Consider the following 21533-nt stretch of genomic DNA (forward strand, 5'->3'; position numbering starts at 1 on the left):
TACTTGTGGTTGCATTCTAACTTTTTTATTCAGTCCTACATTAATTTTTTTGCACATTTAGACCAACGGTAAATAATATTCTACACACTCAAAGAAATATTAAACTAGATAAAATAATCAAATGTAAAAACAGAAGTATGAACATACTCTTATTTTTACATATCGAATACATAAATTCCTACTTTTAATCTAAACAGGTCATTGGAACACCCCCTGCCACGCTCACCAGAGATTTTTTTCATCTCTTTTTTTTCTTTTCCTCAAACTGCACATTTCCCATGACTGCTTTGGCGAAGGTGGCATACTTGACCTCATTTATTATCTCCACAAGATGAGCTTTTTTGACTCTGGTGTTTGTGGGTTTCCATTAGTGGTTCGACTTGAGTTTGAACTGGAAGATGATGATGGACTTCCCATGATAGTTTTAGCTGTGGCAAAATACTCGGCAGCACTTTCTCCTGACAGATGCCTCATGGTGATGAAGTCATGAGCGAGAGCCTGACTTGGCGGGATTCTCTTTTGAGGATTGACCTCCAGCATGCGCTTGAGAAGGTCAAGGAAAACTCTGTGGTCGTTGTCATCGTGCAGGTCAAATGTCTTTTGATGAACCTTAATCCTTGTATCAAGATTCACAACATGATAGCAAACATCGTCCATGTCTTCCCGTCCGTGTTGGTCGTATTCATCTGCTGTCAGCAGCCTCCAGCCTGGATCATTGCCGCCATCATCGCTTGTGAAAAAGTTGCCTGCGAACTCTCCTGCTGTAAGAAGGTCTTCTTCTGGTAATCCAAAAATCTGCACCATAGCTCTTATGGTTTCGTATTCAGTAGTTCTTGGAAAGGGATAACCTTTACAGTACAGACAGGCAAGTACCATTCCAAGTGCCCACATGTCAATACTTTCATCCAAGGGGAGACCCAGGATCACTTCAGGTGCTCTGAACGGTGTTACTTGGATTTTGGTTCCTTTCACTAATTCCTTTGCTTTTCTTGCTAAACCAAAATCTATGAGTTTCATCCTCAAAGAGTTCTTATCAGCGAACAGAATATTGTCCAGTTTTATATCCCCGTGCACCACACCGATGCTTTTCAGAGCACTGAGAGCCTGAAACATCTGCTCAGCAACTGATCTGATGTTACATAGATGTGTGGGTTTGTGCATGTAATCATATAAACGTTGGTGCAACATCTCATACACCACACAATTCACATTTCTATGTGTGAAGTATTCATAAAACTTTATTAAGTTGTTTTTATCAGGATCCAGATCCCTGATTAATTCCATCACTTCAACTTCTTTTTTGGCATCACTGACATATTTTAGAATTTTAATGGCATAAATGTCCTCAGTCTCCTCTTTATGACATTTAAACACTTTCCCAAAACTCCCTTCCCCCAGAACATCACTAACTTTATAATTTCCCAAATTTCCTATCAGTAATATGTCTTTCTTTACAGAAAAGACCTTTTTCCTTTTTTTAACTCCAATTGGCATTTTTGCTTGATCACTGTCTGTGTGTGGAGCTTCAGTCTTTTCCAAATTTTCTTGGGGCGCGGGTTTCTCACGGGGGTCGCAGGATGGCCTTTGAAGGCTTAAGTGAGTAGGTTGTTCATCCACACTTCCAGCAGAAGGGACTTCTTTCATGTCTGTAACTTTAGCCATTGAACCATCTGACACTGGATTTTTCAGGCTCAAGCTGTAGGATCTACAAGATGAGCTGTTTGACTCTGGTGTTTTCAGGTTTCCATTGGACGTTTGACTTGAGCTTGAGCTGAAAGATGATGATGATGGTTTTTCGAGCTCGGCCTCTTCCATGAAATCTTGAGCCATGGCAGCATACTCTGCATGGCTTTCTCCTGACAGGTGCTTCAAGGTTAGGAAGTCATGTGTCAGGGCTTGACTTGGTGTAATTCTTCTTTGAGGATTGACCTCCAGCATCCGCTTGAGAAGGTCAATGAAAACTCTGTGGTCGTCGTCATCGTGCTGGTCAAACGTCTCTCGATGAATCTTGATCATTTCATCAAGATTTGTTTGAGATTTCTTGACCACGTGGTTTGCTGTTATTTGTTCATGTTCTTCTGGTGTCTGCAGTCTCCAACAGAGGTCATCGTCCTCATAGTCCAAAACGAAGAACCCTCTTGTGTGTTCTGCCTTCTCAAGAACTTCAGGTTCAGGTACACCAAATATCTGCACCATAGCTCTGATGGTGTCGTATTCAGTGTGATAAGAAAAAGGATATTTCCCAAAGTAGGAAGAGGCCAACACCACACCAAGTGCCCACATGTCAACACTTTTATCCAGGGGATAAAGACCCAGGATAACTTCAGGTGCTCTGAATGGGGTTACTTGGACTCTGGACACGGTTGTAAGTTCCTTTGTCTCTAAAGCCAAACCAAAGTCTATGAGTTTTACGTTTATACAATTTTGTCTGATAAACATAATGTTGTCCATTTTTATGTCACAGTGTATCAATCCCATACTATTGATTGCTTCCAGAGCCGTCAACAGTTGCTGAGCCATGACTCTGATGTGGCAGAGATGAATGTGGTGTTCGTACTTCTGGAAGAAATTGTACAAGCTTTCTTCCAGGATCTCGTACACAATGCAAGTCATATTTTGAAATGAGAAGCATTCGTACATCTTAACCAGATGGTTCTTGTCAGGATCCAGGTGTTTAATCCTTTTCATTGTTTCCATCTCTCTCAGGCCGGCTCTGTCACTTTTCATGATCTTAATGGCACAAAATCCCGGACTCCCTAATTTTGTACATTTTGCCACTTTTCCAAAGCTTCCCTCCCCCAGGAATTTACAAACTTTATAAATTCCCTGATTTCCCACCAAATAATGGCCTTCCTTCACCCCGAAGGATGTATTTCTATTTCCTTTTCTTGACATCTTTGCTTTCGGTTTGTTGTTCTACTGATCGTCGTCAGTTGTGAAGATGTGTTTTTCTTCAGATCAGGTCTTGATATTGAAAAACGTCTCTGATTTTGACTCCACCTCCACTTTGAGATGTTTCTCAAGGAAAATCAGGGGAAGCAAAATGAAGTCATTTTACATAATATTAGCTCGTCTGATGTCAAATTGCTCAGGTTGTAAACTGCATTACCAATGAAAAGACGGAATATTACGTCATTCACGTGACGTCACCGGGAAGTTCGCAGGTGGGGGCGAGCCTGTGGCCATTGTGTTATGTTGTTTGTTAATAAAGTTTAAAAAAAAAAAAAGTCAATCATTCCAGCGTCAAATGAAAAGGAGCTCGCGCGGTTCGCGGGAGTGAACATCACGCGCACGTGAATGTTTGTCAGAGGGGATTCCTCAAGATCTAATTCCAACTGTCTCCAACGATTCAGACTGATCCGGCTGATCGAGTCTCTCCCCGATGACAGAGAGCTCAGCTGACATGCGCACTCGGGAGGAAGTTCAGACCCAGATCTCCTGGACCCGCTCTGGGCAGAGAAAACACCGGGATGTTCAAACAGGTAAACCTCTGCTCTCTCCAACCTTTATTTTACCGGTTTGCTCTATATTTTGTTCTTCTTTTTTGATTTTTCTTCGTTCTCATTCAGAAAGTTACCTGGAAGAACCGAGTGACATTCCTGTGGTGGAGTGTCAGACTGATGGACAGACCTGAAACTCCAAACACTAAAGCTGCAAAAACTGGCAAAGATGCTGAAGCCCAGAGAGGTGAGGGAGAGGTGGGTTATTTCTCTAGGATTAGTCAGATGCTGCTTTATTATTTTTGTGTCATGTCTGTGTTTTGAATTTGCTGCTTTCCCAAATAGGATGAACGTCTACTGAACGTGTCCTGTGCAGCTGTTTGACTTTGAGGAGGAAGTGCAGCCCATCCTAGAAATTCAGGTGAAAAGACGCTGGAAGGTCGTCCAGGTGATGGAGATATTGGAGGAGGAGCTGGCTGCACGGATGGTCCAGCAAAGGGTCTAATCTTCCTGCAGCACACAGACATTTTGTCCGTGTAGAGACCTCTAAACGTGTCCCAGTTTAACTTCTGAGGGTGTTTGTTCTCCCTTTACTTATTTTAGGAAATGTTTTTAAGTTAGTAAGAGTGATGAGTCATGAGTATGAGGTTTCCTCCAACTGTTTTTTTCTTTATTTTTACACAGTTTTGAAAAAGAAAATGAAAAAACTATAGCACCACTATGGTGGTTTCTTCCAGCTGGTCCTTCTGCGTGCTGCTGTGGGAAATAGTGACTCTTGGTGGGAATCCGTACACGGGTATCGCTCCCGAGCTGCTGTTTAACCTCCTGAAGACTGCTTACAGGATGGAGAGGCCGGAGAACTGCTCTGAGGAAATGTGAGCTCCACTCTTTTTGTTTGCTTCCATGACATCAGTAAAGAGAAAACAAGTTTAAATGAGTTGCAGTTTTTACTGGAAGTTTTATGTTCCTCCTGTAGGTTCAGCCTGATGCTCCGATGCTGGAAACAAGAATCAGACAAGAGGTCGACGTTCTCAGACATCAGCAAGGAACTGGAAAAGATGATGGTGAAGAGTCAGGTATGCTTCAGAAGGCCATAAAGCTGAACATAATCTCTTTATGGAAGCATGGGAGATGTTTGAAAAACCTTTTTCCATGGAGGAAACCTGGAAATGTGTACATGAAAGCTGAAAGTTCTTCTACTTTTCTTCTGAGTTTGCAGATGGACAGACTCTGGTTTGTCGATGCATCCACTCTCATGGAAAACAAACACTTCTTTAAATATTAACTTTTAGACTTTAAATCTGAAATGACTAAGAGTGAACAGGCTTCTAGTTATTTTCATAACACAAAATCCTTAATTATGTCCAAAGGAGCCTGTATGGAGAGGAATCTGTTCAACCCACTGACTGTATGTGAGAACTGGACTGAGCGAGTGTGATGTCATCCAACAAATTCAATCAATTCAGTCGCATTTTTTTCATGATACGGGCGCCACCATGCAGGAACCAGACATCGTCAGGAAGCAGCTGTGATTGCTCTGAGGTGGTCTGATTCAACGTTTCTATGGCAACCACTCTCATCAATCAGGAGTGAGCTTGTTGAACCCCAACACCCTGAGAGCAGGCTTCACAAAGTCTGTCAATCAAATGTTTTGAACGTTGGACGTAGTAGCCAGCAGGATCTATGCGCTTTTATTGAGGAATCTGATTGGTCAGTTTATAACTTCAATAATTTGAACTACAGAAAAAAATATCATGAATAAATTAGAATGATTAAGAACGGATCAGAGTTAGAATCATTATTCTGACTGAGTAATAGCTGTTTATTTCTCTATAGAAGTCTGTGGGATTTTGGCTTTAGGAGCCAGCAGGTAGTTCTTGCTTGGAACGCCAGGGGGGCGGGGTCACTCGGTCCAGTTCTGTTATAAAGTCAATGGTTTAACCTAAAACATTTTGAGCTCTTCAAATGTTTGTTACCCTGTCATGAATGAACTTTATCATTGTTACCTCCAGATAAAGTCAAGGTTCAGTTCCCTTTTGACCCTTTTTCTGTGTTCTGTTTAGTTTAATGGTAATTAAACGTTCATAATGCCAAGTAGATTAAAGGATCCTGGATCCTGTTTGTTCTGGAGAACTTCCACTCTTCTTCCTAATCTGTCCATCATCTGCTCTCCCCAGGATTACCTGGACCTGGCAGCTTCCACTCCCGTTGACGCCCTGCTGTACGACGACGTTCTCTCTGAAGAAGACACCCCACTGGTGGACTGTAATAACGCCCCTCTCCCTCGAACCCTCCCCTCCACATGGATTGAAAACAAGCTCTATGGTAGAATCTCCCATGCATTTACTGGATTTTACAAACAGGACACACAACACAAGCTCTCTTTTTGGCAAGCTGTGATTGACTTTCCATAGTCAAGTGACGCTTATTTCAATAAACGACTTTAGTTTCACATGTTTGAGATTTCCAACTGTGCTGTTTCATGCATGTACAATGCAGGAGCTTTGAAAATCTTTCTCACATCACGACTCTGGAGACCGTCGAGCGTTGTCAGCAGGTTTAATGATATTCAAAAGGGTGAAACTGAAAGCAAATAATCAATAAAATCAACATAAGTTTATGTCTAGCATTAGTGTACAAACTCAAAATGGTTAAATGATAAACATATTTCTTTCATCAAAATCAAAAGCTACAAATTAAAATGTCAACACGTACCAGGGATGCAACCTTTGACTTATGATGTAAGCAGAAACATCTTCCAAACAACACGAAGAATTGCGTGCATGCTAGTATGTCTTCTCTGTCCACACTTGTACACTGTTCAATAACGTTCATTCAAACAAAGCTTTGAATGGTAATACCTGGCGCGACCACTAGAGGGCTCCAAAAACATGTCTAAAACAATAAGCTCACTAACAGAGGATTTAAAACACATTTATAAAACAACTTTCTGCAATAACAGAACACTCCCCACCTGGCATGAATAAATGCCATCTTTAGGGATTAGAAAACACAAATACGTCTCATGAAGGGATCATAGGAACAACTTCAGAAATGGGTCTAATAAACTCCTTTGTACCATCTGATTTGTTAACTTTAACTTCTACAGTTCGTATTTTGCCATCTTTGCCTGGGAACATCTGAGTTATGAGTCCAAGAGGCCATTCGTTTCTTGGCACCTGACAGTCTTTGAGTACGACAACGCTCCCTACAGAGGAGCTTGTCTGATCCAGTGCCGCTCTGAGCCTCTAAAGTCTAATCCAGATGTTGTACAGGTGAGTCTATGGGACTCTCAGGTACTTTAACTGCTGCGTCAGATTCTGTAATGCTCCAACCTTCAGCATCTCTTAAAATTAACAGAACAAATACATACAAAGGGAATTCTCTGTGAGCCATGTTGCTGTCTGCTTAGAAAAACGCTGATGACCCTTAAATGTGAACTCAGAGGAATCTGCATCTTGGAATATTTATGTAGACTCCTCCTACATTCTGGTTTATTTAAGCAGTATTTAAAGAAATACCTAAAAAACTGAATGTATACTGAGTGAATTAAAAATGAATAAACAGGGGCATAAACAGAAACGGATCAAGGGTAAGATTCTATTTAACTAACAGTTTAATGAACAGAGAGGTCTGTTATTGCAATTGTATTGCAGTTAGTGTTAAAGAAACAACACTGCTGCCCCCTGGCGGTACAGAAGGTAAACTGCATGATCTGTTGACTAAGTAAATAAGTAAAGTTTATTTGTATCGCACCTTTCTCAAACATGAGTCACAAAGTGCTTCACAGTTGAAGAAATCATAAAATATAACCACAATTTAAAAAAGTAAAAAAGCATAAAAACAAGAATAATCAGCCACAGCAAAAGAAAGCAAAAATATCAAAATACATTTGAAAGGTACATAAAACACAACTAGTCAGCCAGATAGCTTGATGTTCAGTAGGAACAGAAAGCTTGTTTATAAAGAATAGTTTTAAGTTGCCTTTTGAAGGTGTCAACAGAGTTCAGAGAGCACAGGGAAAGTGGGAGTTCATTCCAAAGTTTGGGAGGCACCGCTTTAAAAGAAGGATCTCCTCGAGTTTTGAAATGTGTAACAGGAACCATCAGGAGGCTTTGCCCCATAGACTATGCTTTTCCCTGAGGATCTGAGCTTTTGGGTGGGGGTGCAAGGCTGGATGAGTTTAGAGAGACAAGGAGGGGCTTGTCTGTGTAGGGCTCTGTCTACTTATAAATCCATTCAGAGGCTTTTCCCACAGCTTTTTAAATTTAGTTATATTTTATACTATTGTTTTTTTTATTATTATTTTAGTCTTTAATCTGAAAAATAGAGTTCACTGTGGTGTGGAGGTTGACACTTCCCTCAAAGCAAGGAGGCCCTGATTTGAATCCCAGCTGGAATTTTTTCTCCGTGGAGTTTGCATGTTCTCCTCGTAGATTTGTGGGTTTTCTCCAGAAACTGTAGCTTCTTCCCGCAATAAATTGGTCTTTAAATTTACACAGAATTTTCCTAAGGTGAAAGTATGGTATTTATGCAAAAATTGTCAGCATTTTTCTCATAAAATAACGTTTATGTGTAAAAATGTCTTTAAAGAAACCATATGACTACTAAACAACATGAGTATCTTATCATCTCAAGATCTGAACTTGTAAAATATTGGTTTTCAAATAAGAAATCTCCAGAATTACTTAATTTAGACATCATAAAATGTTTTAACATATTCACATTATGAGGTAATCCCACATTAAATTATGGTGATTTCTTTGCATTAAACTCTAAATTATTAAGCTTTCATTAACTTTGCTTTAATGAAATTGTAACAAGATACCATTGACTGTATATAAAAATTTATTTTCTATCTATTATCTATCTATTATTATCTATTTTTACAGTCAATGCAAGATACATAAACTTGTAAGGGCTTATGTCTCCCTCTAGTGGAAATATTGAGAACTGCATCTTTATCGGTTCTTTAAACTTCTTTGATTTCATGAAAAAAATGCTTTTTAGGACTTTTACTAATTATTGTAATATTTATTCTTTAACATAACTATTGGTGTTATTCATTGTATTTTTATTCTTGGAAATATAAAAACAAGTTTGTATTCTACACCTTTACAGTAAACACTGAACATTTTTTTTATTTTCATTTTTTATCTTTACAATAGAAAAGACAATTGAAAAACTTTTTTCTTTTTCTTTTTATACTTTGAGAAAAAGTCAGAGTTTTAGTTTTGTCTTCCACTTTGAATTCTTTCAAGAGTTTTTCTTCAGCCAGAAACTGTGCTTTTCTCCGCAATATTCACATCTGCAGACTTTCCATTCCTCCCCATCAGAGGAACATCATGAGCTGCCTGTGATCAGACGAGGACATGACCTTCACAGGGAAGCAGAACTCTGGACATCTTGTTGAAAGTTGCTGTTTTCTCTCTACTGACAGGACACTGATGGAGATTCACAGCTCGACCTTCCTGCTTCACGAGGGTCTTCAGCGTCCCGATGATGGAGAAACCACCACCCTATAGATCAGCCGTGTTGCAGTGGAAGACCGTCTGCAGCCTCGGGACCAAAAGTGTCTCTATTGACTCAGTCTTTCTTGAACTATTTTAATTGTGAAGCTGAGGTGGCAGCAATGATCATGAAGGTGGAATGGAAGAGATTTCTGCAAGGGAAAAAATACCTGTTGTCCCCAAATGTAAGTTGTGTTTGTTTGGTTTTAAAGAAATTGCTTCTTTTAGGATTTATTTTGATTAACTTTTTCATTGGTAACACTACAAACTTTCTTTCAGGTAAAAGTATGGTATCTATGGAATATATTTCGCTTTATATCTAAGATTTCTACAACATATGTTTTGAAAAACAGCGTCATGTTATCTTATTTCAAGACAGGTAGGTCTTGAGAATGGTAACATATTAACATTGTGGAATAATCCCACAATAGAGATTTACTGCAGAGAACATGTTGTTTATTTGACTATTTTTTTGTTTGTTTGTTTCTATAAATTATCAGGGATTTATAAATTGTGCTTTAATGAAATAGCAACCAAGCAAAAACTTCTCTGGACTTTTGGGAAAATATTGAAAATTGCACCTTTATCTGTTCATAAATGTGATTTATGTCATTAAGAAATTACTCTGACTGTTGGAAATAACTGTATTAATTGTCTTTAATATGCTTAGGAGCATTAATCATGTTGTTATTTATATTTAAAATATAAAAGAAAAATGAATTTACAAGACAACACAAAACAATTATGATTTATGAATGTATTCATTTCATTTATATAGACATTGAAAAGAAATTGAAAAGAGATTAAAATAATACAGCCATTTTTCTTCGTAACAATAAAGCACAGACAACTAAAAATAAAAAATCCAGAGATCCCTGAAAAATGAGAGATTAGCCGCTCCCCAAACTCGAATGACTGTCATCAAAGAAATGACAGTGAAAGAAGCAGAAGCACATCTGTTACTTCATTGTTGCTCTGATTCTAACAATGGAACAAAGAGATGATTCTACAACAGTGATGAGACTGATGGAGTCTTTGAAGAGTCAAATGGAGACAAACGGAGGAAACTTTGGACTCTCCATCCGGGCCGTTGTGGGGAGGACTACTATTGTTGTTAAAAGCTCTGTGATTCAAGTGATTCCTCACACTTACTGTGACAAATACTTGTTGTCTTTTCATCTTTGCTCTCCTTGTGAATGAACTTGCAGGTAAAGTTGGAGCCTCTTGTCCACTCTTCCATGTTTGGCTCAATCTCAGAGGTCAGACTGTAGGTTTTCTCTCCCCCCTCCACACTCTGCAGATGTCTTTCTGTGGGCTGGATCCGTGTCAGCTGCTGGTTGTTCTGCTGCCACTCCACACTCAGGATATTTTCACAGATGTTGAGCTCGACAGGACAGAGCGATCAGGTTATTCAGTTAGAGGAAGCTTTGTTCAACACCCAGCTCCCAAAAAAGTCCAGAAAGACAGAAATGAAAGGACAGAAAGAGCAGCAGAGCATGGCAGACAGCAGGTGTGAGGTGTGGTTATGCCATGAACAGAAACAGAGAGAAGATGGAAATATCTCTTCTTTGTTTACATACGCTTTGCCAAAGATTTGACTTCAACCGTCAAGTAATTATAGACTGAGAAAGTCCTCAACTGTAACATTTGCACACTGAGTAATGGACCGCTGATTCCAGCTGCTGGTGGTTTGATGAAAACTTCACAAAAGATAAAACATCAAATGTTACATGAAATCAACCAAACACTGACAACATTTGGGTTTAAATATATCTACAAATTAATAAACATGAACAACTTTACATAAAAGAAATGTCAAACAAAAAATTGGGAGGCAAATGTTTTTCCTATTTTATTCAAATAAGAAAAAGATACAAAGAATGAATTTTCAAAACAGCTGTGATTACTTACATAGATTGATGGAAAAAAGAAACATTAAAATTGAGTAAAAAAAAAAAAGTAATGACTGATCTTCCTGGTTCTTCTTATTTTCATTTAATCTGTAAAAAGAAAAAAAACATTATAATGACATTATTAAAAGTTTATCAATAGTTCAGCTGTACATCTCATATTTTTCTTTACATAATACAATTATCTATTTAAAATAAAATGTCATTGGATTATATGTGAAATATGTTTTTTTCAATTGATTAGGTAAAAGTATGTTGCATGCACTTGTATCTAAAAAAAAGGGGGGGGGGGCTGATCTTCATTCAATTTTCTTTTGCAAAAAAAAAAAAAGATCGTTAATTTTTGTTCTGATTTTTTTGTGTTTGGGAAAAAGCCACTTTTTGTCTGTGGCATATAGATAATCTGTGAGTACCAGCTGGAGTTTTTCAATAAATACGATCCGCCTGTTTTTCCTGAGCTTTGAGGTTTTCCAAAATCTTGCCAAATCAAATATGCGAATCAGACCTACAAAATCCATAACGGATCGGTCGAGGCCCGGGTTAACAACGACCGCCATCGGTGCTGTTCACCGACAGGGTGCCGGTGGAAATTGGACTACTGTTGGTGGAAGAAGGAGAGGAGGAAGGCGGGTTCGTAGGGAGAGAGAGAAGAGGAAAGTCACTAGTGTTGGACTGAGAGTTGGGACTTTGAATGTTGGAACTATGACAGGAAAGGGTAGAGAGTTAGTGGACATGATGCAGAGGAGAAAGGTAGACATACTGTGTGTCCAGGAGACCAGGTGGAAAGGTAGCAAGGCTAGAAGTTTAGGAGCAGGGTTCAAGTTGTTCTATCATGGTGGAGATGGGAAGAGAAATGGAGTAGGAGTTATCCTAAAGGAGGAGTTTGTTAGGAGTGTTGTGGAGGTAAAAAGAGTGTCAGATAGAGTGATGAGTCTGAAGATAGAAATGGAGGGTGTCATGTTCAATGTTGTTAGTGGGTATGCCCCACAGGTAGGATGTGAGCTGGAAGAGAAGGAGAAGTTCTGGTTGGATCTTGATGAAGTGATGATGAGCATCCCTGGAAATGAGAGAGTTGTCATTGGTGCAGATTTCAATGGTCATGTTGGTGCAGGAAACCGAGGTGATGAGGAGGTGATGGGCAGGTTTGGTATCCAGGAGAGGAATGTAGAAGGACAGATGGTGGTGGATTTTGCAAAAAAGATGGAAATGGCGATAGTGAATACATTCTTTGAGAAGAGACAGGAACATAGAGTGACCTATAAGAGTGGAGGTAGAAGCACACAGATAGACTACATCTTGTGTAGACGGTGTAATCTGAAGGAGATCAGTGACTGTAAAGTAGTGGTTGGTGAGAGTGTTTCCAGACAGCACAGGATGGTGGTGTGTAGGATGACTCTGGTGGTGAAGAAGATGAAGAAAGAGAGGGCAAAGGCAGAGAAGAGGACAAACTGGTGGAAGCTGAAAAAAGAAGATTGTTGCATGACTTTTAAGAAACAGTTGAAACAGGCTCTGGGTGGTCAGGAGGTACTCCCAGATGACTGGATAACTACAGCTAATGTGATCAGGGAGACAGGTAGGAGTGTACTTGGTGTGTCATCAGGAAAGAGAGTTGATAAGGAGACTTGGTGGTGGAATGAGGAGGTGCAGGAGTGTATACGGAGTAAGAGACTAGCTAAGAAGAAGTGGGACACTGAGAGGACTGAGGAGAGTAGACAGGAGTACAGGGAGATGCAGCGTAAGGTGAAAGTAGAGGTGTCAAAGGCCAAACAAAGAGCTTATGATGACTTGTACGCTAGGTTGGGTAGTAAGGAGGGAGAGACTGACCTGTACAGATTAGCAAGGCAGAGAGATCGAGATGGGAAGGACATGCAGCAGGTTAGGGTGATCAAGGATAGGAATGGTAATGTGGTGACAGGTGTCAGTGGTGTAATGGAAAGATGGAAAGAATACTTTGAAGAGTTGATGAATGAAGAGAATGAGAGAGAACAAAGAGTAGAAGAGGTGACGGTTGTGGAGCAGGAAGTAAGAAAGATTAGTAAAGGTGAAGTGAGAGGGGCTTTGAAGAGGATGAAGAGTGGAAAGGCTCTTGGTCCTGATGATATACCTGTGGAGGTATGGAAGTGTCTAGGAGAGATGGCAGTGGAGTTTTTGACCGGGTTGTTCAACAGGATCTTAGGTGGTGAGAAGATGCCTGAGGAATGGAGGAGAAGTGTGATGGTGCCCATTTTTAAGAATAAGGGAGATGTGCAGAGTTGTGGTAACTACAGAGGAATAAAGCTGATGAGCCATACAATGAAGGTGTGGGAAAGAGTAGTGGAAGCCAGACTAAGAGCAGAAGTGAACATTTGTGAGCAGCAGTATGGTTTCATGCCAAGAAAGAGCACTACAGATGCAACATTTGCTTTGAGGATGTTGATAGAGAAGTACAGAGAAGGTCAGAGAGAGCTCCACTGTGTCTTTGTAGATCTGGAGAAAGCTTATGACAGAGTGCCCAGAGAGGAACTATGGTATTGTATGAGGAAGTCTGGAGTGACAGAGAAGTATGTCCGAGCAGTGCAGGACATGTATGAGGGCTGTAAGACAGTGGTGAGGTGTGCTGTAGGGGTGACAGAGGAGTTCAAGGTGGAGGTGGGATTACATCAGGGATCAGCTCTGAGCCCCTTCCTGTTTGCAATGGTGATGGACAGACTGACGGATGAGGTTAGACAGGAATCACCATGGACTATGATGTTTGCAGATGATATTGTGATTTGTAGTGAGAGCAGGGAACAGGTGGAGGTGGAGTTAGAGAGGTGGAGGTTTGCCCTGGAAAGGAGAGGAATGAAGGTTAGCCGCAGTAAGACAGAGTACATGTGTGTGAATGAGAGGAACCAGAGTGGAAGAGTGAGGTTACAGGGAGAAGAGATAAAGAAGGTGGAGGAGTTTAAGTATTTAGGGTCAACAGTACAGAGTAATGGAGAGTGTGGAAAAGAAGTGAAGAGGAGAGTGCAAGCAGGTTGGAATGGGTGGAGAAAAGTGTCAGGTGTGATGTGTGACAGAAGAGTTTCAGCACAAATGAAAGGAAAGGTGTACAAGACTGTGGTGAGACCAGCCATGTTGTTTGGACTAGAAACAGTGGGACTGAAGAAAAGACAGGAAGCAGAGCTGGAGGTAGCAGAGATGAAGATGCTGAGGTTCTCTTTGGGAGTGACCAGGATGGATAGGATCAGGAATGAATACATCAGAGGGACAGCACATGTTAGAGGTTTTGGAGATAAAGTCAGAGAGGCCAGACTGAGATGGTTTGGACATGTTCAGAGGAGAGACAGTGAATATATTGGTAGAAGGATGCTGAGTCTAGAGCTGCCAGGAAAGAGGTCTAGAGGAAGACCAAAGAGGAGGTTTATGGATGCAGTGAATGAAGAGATGAAGGTGGCTGGTGTTACAGTGGAGGATGCTGAAGACAGGCTTAGATGGAGGAAACTGATTCGCTGTGGCGACCCCTGAAGGGAAATGCTGAAAGGAAAAGGATAAGAGGTTTTCTCTTATGTTGATGCTTATGACGCTGCAGAGGCAGGTGGGGAGCATCAATAATTTACAACTAAAATAGAAGTTTCTTAGTAACTGACCCTAAATGATCTCAAAAACATGAAAAGTAATCATTATTGTTGAGACAAACTCCACAGAAATCCCTGATTTCGTTACTAGAGCGAACCAGCTTGTTTGAGTAATTCAGTTTGAAGATGTATCCCCATCATCTAAATTTAAAATGGAGTTGAATCAAATCAAGTATATCGAAAGAATTGAAAAAAATCGTGAATTGAATCGATCCAGGCTCTGATGAATCAAAATGAATCAATTCTGGAAATTATTGGTGATACCCAGCCCCAATGTTTTGCTCTGTAACGTTTGTAGATAAAATAAGTTGGAAGAACGAAACAAACTGGCGACAATATAACGAGCAAATATATAAAACGAACACCGATCATGTCTATGACCTGGAAACTATGAGGATTTTCAGTTTTTATCAGCAGGTCATCTTAGAGTTGACATGAGCAGTTGAGGTTAGTTAGTTTGTAGTTCTTAGCTTTTTTAATTTTGAACAAAGAACTATTTTAGCATAAAGGAAACATAATTAAGTTACATAATTTCTATACCACATTTTGTCAAAAACAGAGTTTGTATTCAATCTAAGCTCTTTTTTAAACACTGAAACCTTTACCCTGGACATTGTGGTTCCAACCGTGAACCACAATTTTGCTCATCACCTGTTTTGCAATAAAATGTGTTTATCTCTTTACAATTAATTTATAAAACACAAGAAAAAATGAATTAATATGTCAAAGGAAGTTAAAAAAAACTGCTCAATAAAGGCCTTACTGACAAAGGAACTATTCACAAATATTAAAAATGAAAAAAAAAATTCAAATCCTACAATATAAAAAGTCAAGCATTAGATCAATTGACAACAGTTGTGTACTTTGTTACTTTTAAAATCAATAGTTTTCATCAAATTAAATATTTTTTTAGTCAATGGTTTACTCAACAATTGTATTTGGTATAAAAAAATATTATTTGTAAATGTAACAAATGACAGTGTTTGTATTGATTGATCTAACATTTTACTTTTACTGTGTATTCATTGTATGTCATTTAAGAAAATAATATTACATTCAGATTACAATAAAAATAATATAAGCAAGAAAAATAAAACTAAATAAATACAACCAGAAATGTGTCTTGGGTAGATTTTTTCCCTTTTAATTCTATTAATGCTTTTTTTTTTTTTTTAACTTCGGTTTATGTTATATTCCTGTATTTAAAATCTGTATAAAAATAGCAAAAACTGAAATCTATTCTAACAGGATTTTTACAACCAGATTTTGGAGAAAAAAAATTACGAAATGTTTTATGATGTTGAGCAAATATTTGCTGATAAAATATATTTTATAAACTTGATATTTTTAACAATCAAGTTTTTTTAAATTTAGTTATACTCCTAAATATTTATTTTAGCCCCCTGATAACTGAATTTATTTCCAAAGAATGAAAAAAATAACTTGTGTTTTCGCTTTCATGTAGATTCTAAATTAAGGTAAGTTTGGAGCCAAAGTGGTTTGATGCATATTTTCACCAATAAACATCAAGAGGTCAATGCTGACTTTGTAATAATTTGATCTCTTTTAAATCAGTTTCTTTGTTGTCTCTTTGAGCTAAAATCTTGGACGTTTCTTTAACAAATGAAACCTTTACCTTGGACATTGTGGTTCCAGCAGTGAACAGCAAAGTCATGATGAAGAGGAAGATGAAGGTCACAGCTGTGTTTGCCATGGAATCTTCCTCTGCTTCCTTCTCCTCCTCCTTGCAGGAGCAAACAGTTTCATTCAGAAACTCTGCTCGGACTGCAAAGGAACAAATCAATGAACTGTTGGGATCATCCACACTTCACAGACTGTTCCCAGTATTTCTAGAATGCTCCTTTTCTAAGTCAACACTAGAACCTGTCCTGTCCCAAAGAGCAAAGTGGCTTTAATCTGGAATGGCATCAGTTAGTGTCTCTACTGTGAATGTCCCATCAGCTTCAACTGTCCTGCATGTGTTTCCATGATCCTGATCAGAGTTATCTCCTTCATTCAGTCAGATAATGATCCTGACTTGTTCTTGAGAAACTTCATTCTTGGTTTGGTTTCATGGCTTGGCTTGTTAGTCAGTAAACTCACAGAGTGAATCTGGTCAGTGACTGAGAGACCAGAGTTTGAGAGGATTTGTCTTGTTGGGGTGCAAGACCCAGTAGAAGACACACATGCACACAGACACACACAAGCTTTGTTGGAAGATAAGATGAACACATGATTGTTGTGTTGAGTTAGATTGTTCTGGAGAGTAAAGTGTGATGCTGAAAGATCAGTGTGTTCAAAATGTGCACTAGTGTAACAGTGTCTCACATCACAACACTGTGACTTCATAGAAAGTTCAAATATACATTTAACAATGACAGAAAGAGCAAACAACAAACATGAAGAGTTTTTTTGTTTGTTTTTAATCTGCAATAAAACACAACACAATGACTCATCACAAAGTACAAACAAGAAAGAAAAAGAAGACAGCAACAACAAACAACATCTACTACGCCTTGCACTTTTCAGAGAGGTTCAGGAAGGAGTTGACCAGGTTGGTTTGATCAGCTGTGCTGAAACCAATGGATCTGACAATGGATCTGGTGGAGTTGGTAATGTCTTTATGATGGACAACACAGTAGTATGTGCGTCCCTGATGCCATTCATCTTTTGTGATGTTATGCACAATCTCCTCTTGCTTCTTAAACCCTTCAGACTTTACAGTTCCAGGGATTTCACCACCTTCATCCTCCCAATAGATCTTTGTAAGCTGACCGGTACTGACTTGAATTTTGCACATTATTTTTCCAATTTGTTTTACAAGAATCTCCCAATATGTAGGGCCAATGATTTTTATGTCTACAGCTGCCTGACGACATTTTGTACTTCCTGAATGAAGGACAAATGAAAAGTTATCCATCAGAAAATAGATGTTCAGTCATTGCAGCTGGATGTTCCACTTACCTCCAGAAGATTCTTCCTTGTAGGTGGCATTAGCCTTTTCCAACACGTCAGTATTGTTCACACCTTTCCCCTCGAACACACATGTAAATGTGGCTCCAGGAGTCAGATCAGTGGGGTTTACTGTGAGCAGACTTGCTGCAGAATACAGCGTATCTCCATTTGTGTCATTTCTTCCTTCAGAGAAAACACTGGTTTCATCAAGGATGCTGGTTTTGTCACTGCCAACTTTCTCCCAAGAGATGTTGTGGTTCCTAGGAGAGAAATCTTTGGCAAAGCAGTAGAAAGAAGCCTGTTGTTTTTCCTCATCAAGGGAAAAACTTGTTGTGAGATGCGGTGACCTATACAGCACATCTGAAAAACAAACACATACACAAATGGATTTTTGCAGAAGCAAAGAACTATTTTTGTGCAAATATATATGCAGAAGTTCAGAAAATGGCACTTTGTTTTTAGATTGAAGATTTCAAAAATAGAAAAAAACATGCTAATGAGGAACTTCAGTGAACAGATAATGATGATACTCCTCAAATATTATGTATTTTTATGATTTAGTTTAAGGCTTTAATGTGAGACTTTATGTAAATACATGGTAGAGCATTCTCACTGACTTCTGCATATACATCGACAATGACTAGCAAGCAAACATGTATTCAAAATCAATGTTAATAATGTTAATTAACAGCAAACAGTGAAACAGAAACAAAAGTCACAAATATGAGGAAGATTATTCTGAGACATAAAAAACAGAAACAAACTGATCATCTGTGAAGGTGAATACAGATCCTGGATGTATTTTATTTCATTCAGTTTTTGTTTACTGCATATGTGCCAAAATATTTTTTTTTTCATATAAATAACAGATTTTGTAATTAAAAAAAATATTAACAATCCTTTTTTGCCCTTTTTCTTTATTATGATCATTTTAATTTTTTGTAACGCCTTAATTAAAATTCTTCTTTACTTTTTTGAATTTGTTTGAAAAATAATATTTTAAAATAAACACATTCTTTATAAAAGCTTTTATTTATTAAGGTCTAAATTACACAAAAACAAATAAACCAAATAAAAATTTAGCCAAAACTTTCATATTTTTATAATTAAAATCTTAATTTTAAAACTGTCTTTCAAACTTGTAAGTTTTCTTATCAGTTATTAGTTAAATAATATTTTACAAAAATGTAATGATTTATTTTTTTAACTTTTATGTTTTTTCCACAAAAGCTAAAAGAAACAAACTTACTTGTGTTTTTCACATCAGCAAGTATATCCTGGCTTTGATGAGTGGCAACACACTGGAAAGTCTTTTTAGCGTCCCAGTCCTGTCGGCTGACTTGAACCTGACTGATTCCCAAGTATTTGTCATTTTCCAGGATTGAAGGGTACTGGGTGACGTTTTCCAAACTGTCGGTGCCGAGTTTCCACGAGAACTTCAATGAAGAGGGGGTGAAACCGGTGGCAATGCAGCCAAGAGTGACCGTGTCTCCACTTGGAGAGCCACATGGTATCAGAGGAAACACATGAGGAGCCTGAGGAGTGGCTGAAGAAGACAAATGAATGAAGAATTAGAACATGAACAATAAATAATCTCAAGACAATCTCAATTAAGACAGAAAAACATGTTTTAAAAGATCCAAGGCTGATGTTATTCACACGTATTTACGTGCGACCAGCATAGAAAGTGATGGAAATTCATATTGGCCACACTCAATATGTGCAGCCAAGATCACATTGCTGCATTGCCCGCACTCATTTTAAGTTTGTCCAAGGTTGGATTTTTTTGCTGGCCGAACGTATTTAAAATTAAACTTCAAAGTTAAAGTCCGATTAACTGTCACGCTCTTAAATGTGTGAAATGTGTTCTCCACGTTTGACCCATCCATCCCCTGGTGGAGCCGTGAGCTGCAGAGACAGCCGCTAACAGAAACAACTTCCTTACCTTTTACCATGACCGTAACCATAATCCTAACCTTAACCCTCTCCCCTGGGTCTGTGCGAATAAGAAAAATGTTTAGCACTGGCCGCACGTTTTTCAAAAATTAAGTGCAAATAGACACTTTCAAGATCTAATTTAATAAGAGCACAAACATATTCATACAAACAAAAAAAATGTCTCCCTTCCAAAAAATACAAAAAGAAAAAAAACTACAATTTTTCCATTTTATGTAATTTTCCCCTCCTAAAAAACCTCCAACTTTTCATTAGATTTTATAGCCCTAGTAATTCAGTGTGAATACACAGTTTGAACAATCATCTGTTTCTGTTTTTTCATAAACTTTCCATAAAAGAAAGTAAATCAAAATTTTGTAAAATTGAAGTTTTACTTTAATAAGTTTGACTTCTGTAAAAAATAAAACACTGATCTTACCTGAAGAAACAGTCACCATTGTTCTTTTTCCCCAATAGTCAAAAGCTTCATAGTAACACAGTGTTTAATCTGCTTGACTCTCAGGGTAAAAAGGGAACTCTACTCATGGTGACTGCAGCATTCATCAATCAGTAAAATCATAATTCTAAAAGATAATAAATTATACCCCTACTTTTCTAAAATAAATTATAACTAAACTCATTTTATATAACAATAAAAATACCGGGAATAAACTGCTCACAACTAAAATCTTCTAAACAAAAAACAAACAGACAAAAAAACGACATAAAATAATTCAGATTTTAAATCTAAAATACGACTGACAGAATATTTTAAACAGATCTTACCTGAAGAAACAGTCACCATTGTTCCTTTTCCCCAATAGGCAAAAGCAGCTCCGTAGTACACAGTGTTTAATCTGCTTGACTCTCAGTGTAAAAAGGGAACTACCGAATGGTGACTGAATAATTTATTTTTGCTTGAACTGTGTTAATTCTAAAAATCTAAATTTAAACAATTCAATTAACCAGCAAACTATAATTTTATATTTTTTATTAAAATGGTAACACCATAGTAAATTATACCGTATTTGAAATCACACTAAAGAAAGAGTTTATATAGAAAGAAAAAAATAATTTTAACTTTAACTTTTTGAAGTAAAATAACGTTTGATATTTTTAAAAGAGCAGGTCTTACCTGATGTGACTGTTACCTCTGTGCCTTTTCCCCAATAGTCAAAAGCATCCCAGTTACACAGTGCTGAATCTGCTTGACTCTTAGTCTAAAAACTCGTTCAGACTAAATTTTACTGCCTCATTCTTATTTTCTGTTACTATTTTCAAAATCAAAAGATATCCTTTAAAGGATCACTACACTCAATTTTAAGTTAAAAAAAAAAGGTCATACAAGAATTGAAATATTTACACACTTTAAAAGAAATCCTAAAAATAACTTTTATGATTTTAAATCATTCCTGGTGCACATTTGAAAGAAAACATAGAAATCTTACCTGAAGAAACCGTCACCGTTGTGCCTTTTCCCCAATAGTCAAAAGCCCAGTTATCACAGTAAAACAAGTCTGTCACTTCTCTAACAAAAACCTCTTTACTATGTTATCCTGATTCTGCTCTTTGAAAACTTTGATTTGTAGATAATTCAAAACCAACTCAAACCTGTTAAATATTCAGCTTTGATTCTGAAGACAAAAAAATGATGTCACATAATTTAAAGTAATAAAGTACTTTGTCATCCTATTAACAACCAGTGGTTTTTGGATTTAAAAAAAAACCGTGACAGTTTCTATCAAAAACGAGGGAGCAATATTTGAGTCTTTGAGCAATTAAGACAGATAAAAAACTTTATGTGCCCTTTGAGATGTAATTTTTCTAAAATACAAAGTTAAAAGTCCCAAAGTCAAAATAAGGATCAGAATCTTAGATTTTTACCTGATGTTACAGTCACTGTTGTTCCTTTTCCCCAGTAGTCAAAAGAGCCATAGCCATCACAGTGATACATTTCAACAGCACTTCAGTACAAAAATGTCTCTCACACATTTGTCTTACACTTAATCACAATATTATGTCAGAAAACATGAAAAACCCTCACCAAAATTTAAATGGAGTTCTTGATTTTGTAATTGTAATAAACTGAATTAAAAATACATACATTTATACATAAAGACATTTTGGAAAACTAAATAATTTAGATGATGACTTACCAGAAGTTACTGTGACTTTTGTCCCTCAATA

The 21533-nt window shown here is 37.8% G+C and overlaps 1 protein-coding gene and 1 gene segment (V, D, J or C); one reads left to right on the top strand and one right to left on the bottom strand.

Moving 5' to 3' along the window:
* Positions 1-3250: 3250 nt before the first annotated feature.
* LOC112146628 (proto-oncogene tyrosine-protein kinase receptor Ret) lies at positions 3251-9730 on the top strand. 3 transcript variants are annotated; one of them, XM_036213327.1, is made up of 7 exons: positions 3251-3482; positions 3570-3698; positions 3786-3861; positions 4125-4315; positions 4417-4516; positions 5618-5765; positions 8881-9730. In XM_036213327.1, exons 4-7 carry the CDS (start codon positions 4161-4163, stop codon positions 8886-8888), a joined length of 411 nt encoding a protein of 136 aa, XP_036069220.1. In that variant the 5' UTR covers positions 3251-3482; positions 3570-3698; positions 3786-3861; positions 4125-4160; the 3' UTR covers positions 8889-9730. The 3 variants fall into 3 exon arrangements, with proteins under 3 accessions (XP_036069220.1, XP_024128300.1, XP_024128301.1); XM_024272532.2 differs by lacking the exon at positions 8881-9730 and having other exon boundaries at positions 5618-5896; XM_024272533.2 differs by lacking the exon at positions 8881-9730 and having other exon boundaries at positions 3570-3687; positions 5618-5896.
* Positions 9731-10777: 1047 nt separating this feature from the next.
* Positions 10778-21300, bottom strand: LOC112146381. The segment is given in 5 exon segments: positions 10778-10950; positions 16093-16241; positions 17421-17771; positions 18661-18957; positions 21231-21300. Coding segments are annotated over 5 exon segments (876 nt in total).
* Positions 21301-21533: the final 233 nt, after the last annotated feature.

Source organism: Oryzias melastigma, linkage group LG8, assembly GCF_002922805.2.
Source record: "Oryzias melastigma strain HK-1 linkage group LG8, ASM292280v2, whole genome shotgun sequence".
Classification (NCBI taxonomy): domain Eukaryota; kingdom Metazoa; phylum Chordata; class Actinopteri; order Beloniformes; family Adrianichthyidae; genus Oryzias; species Oryzias melastigma.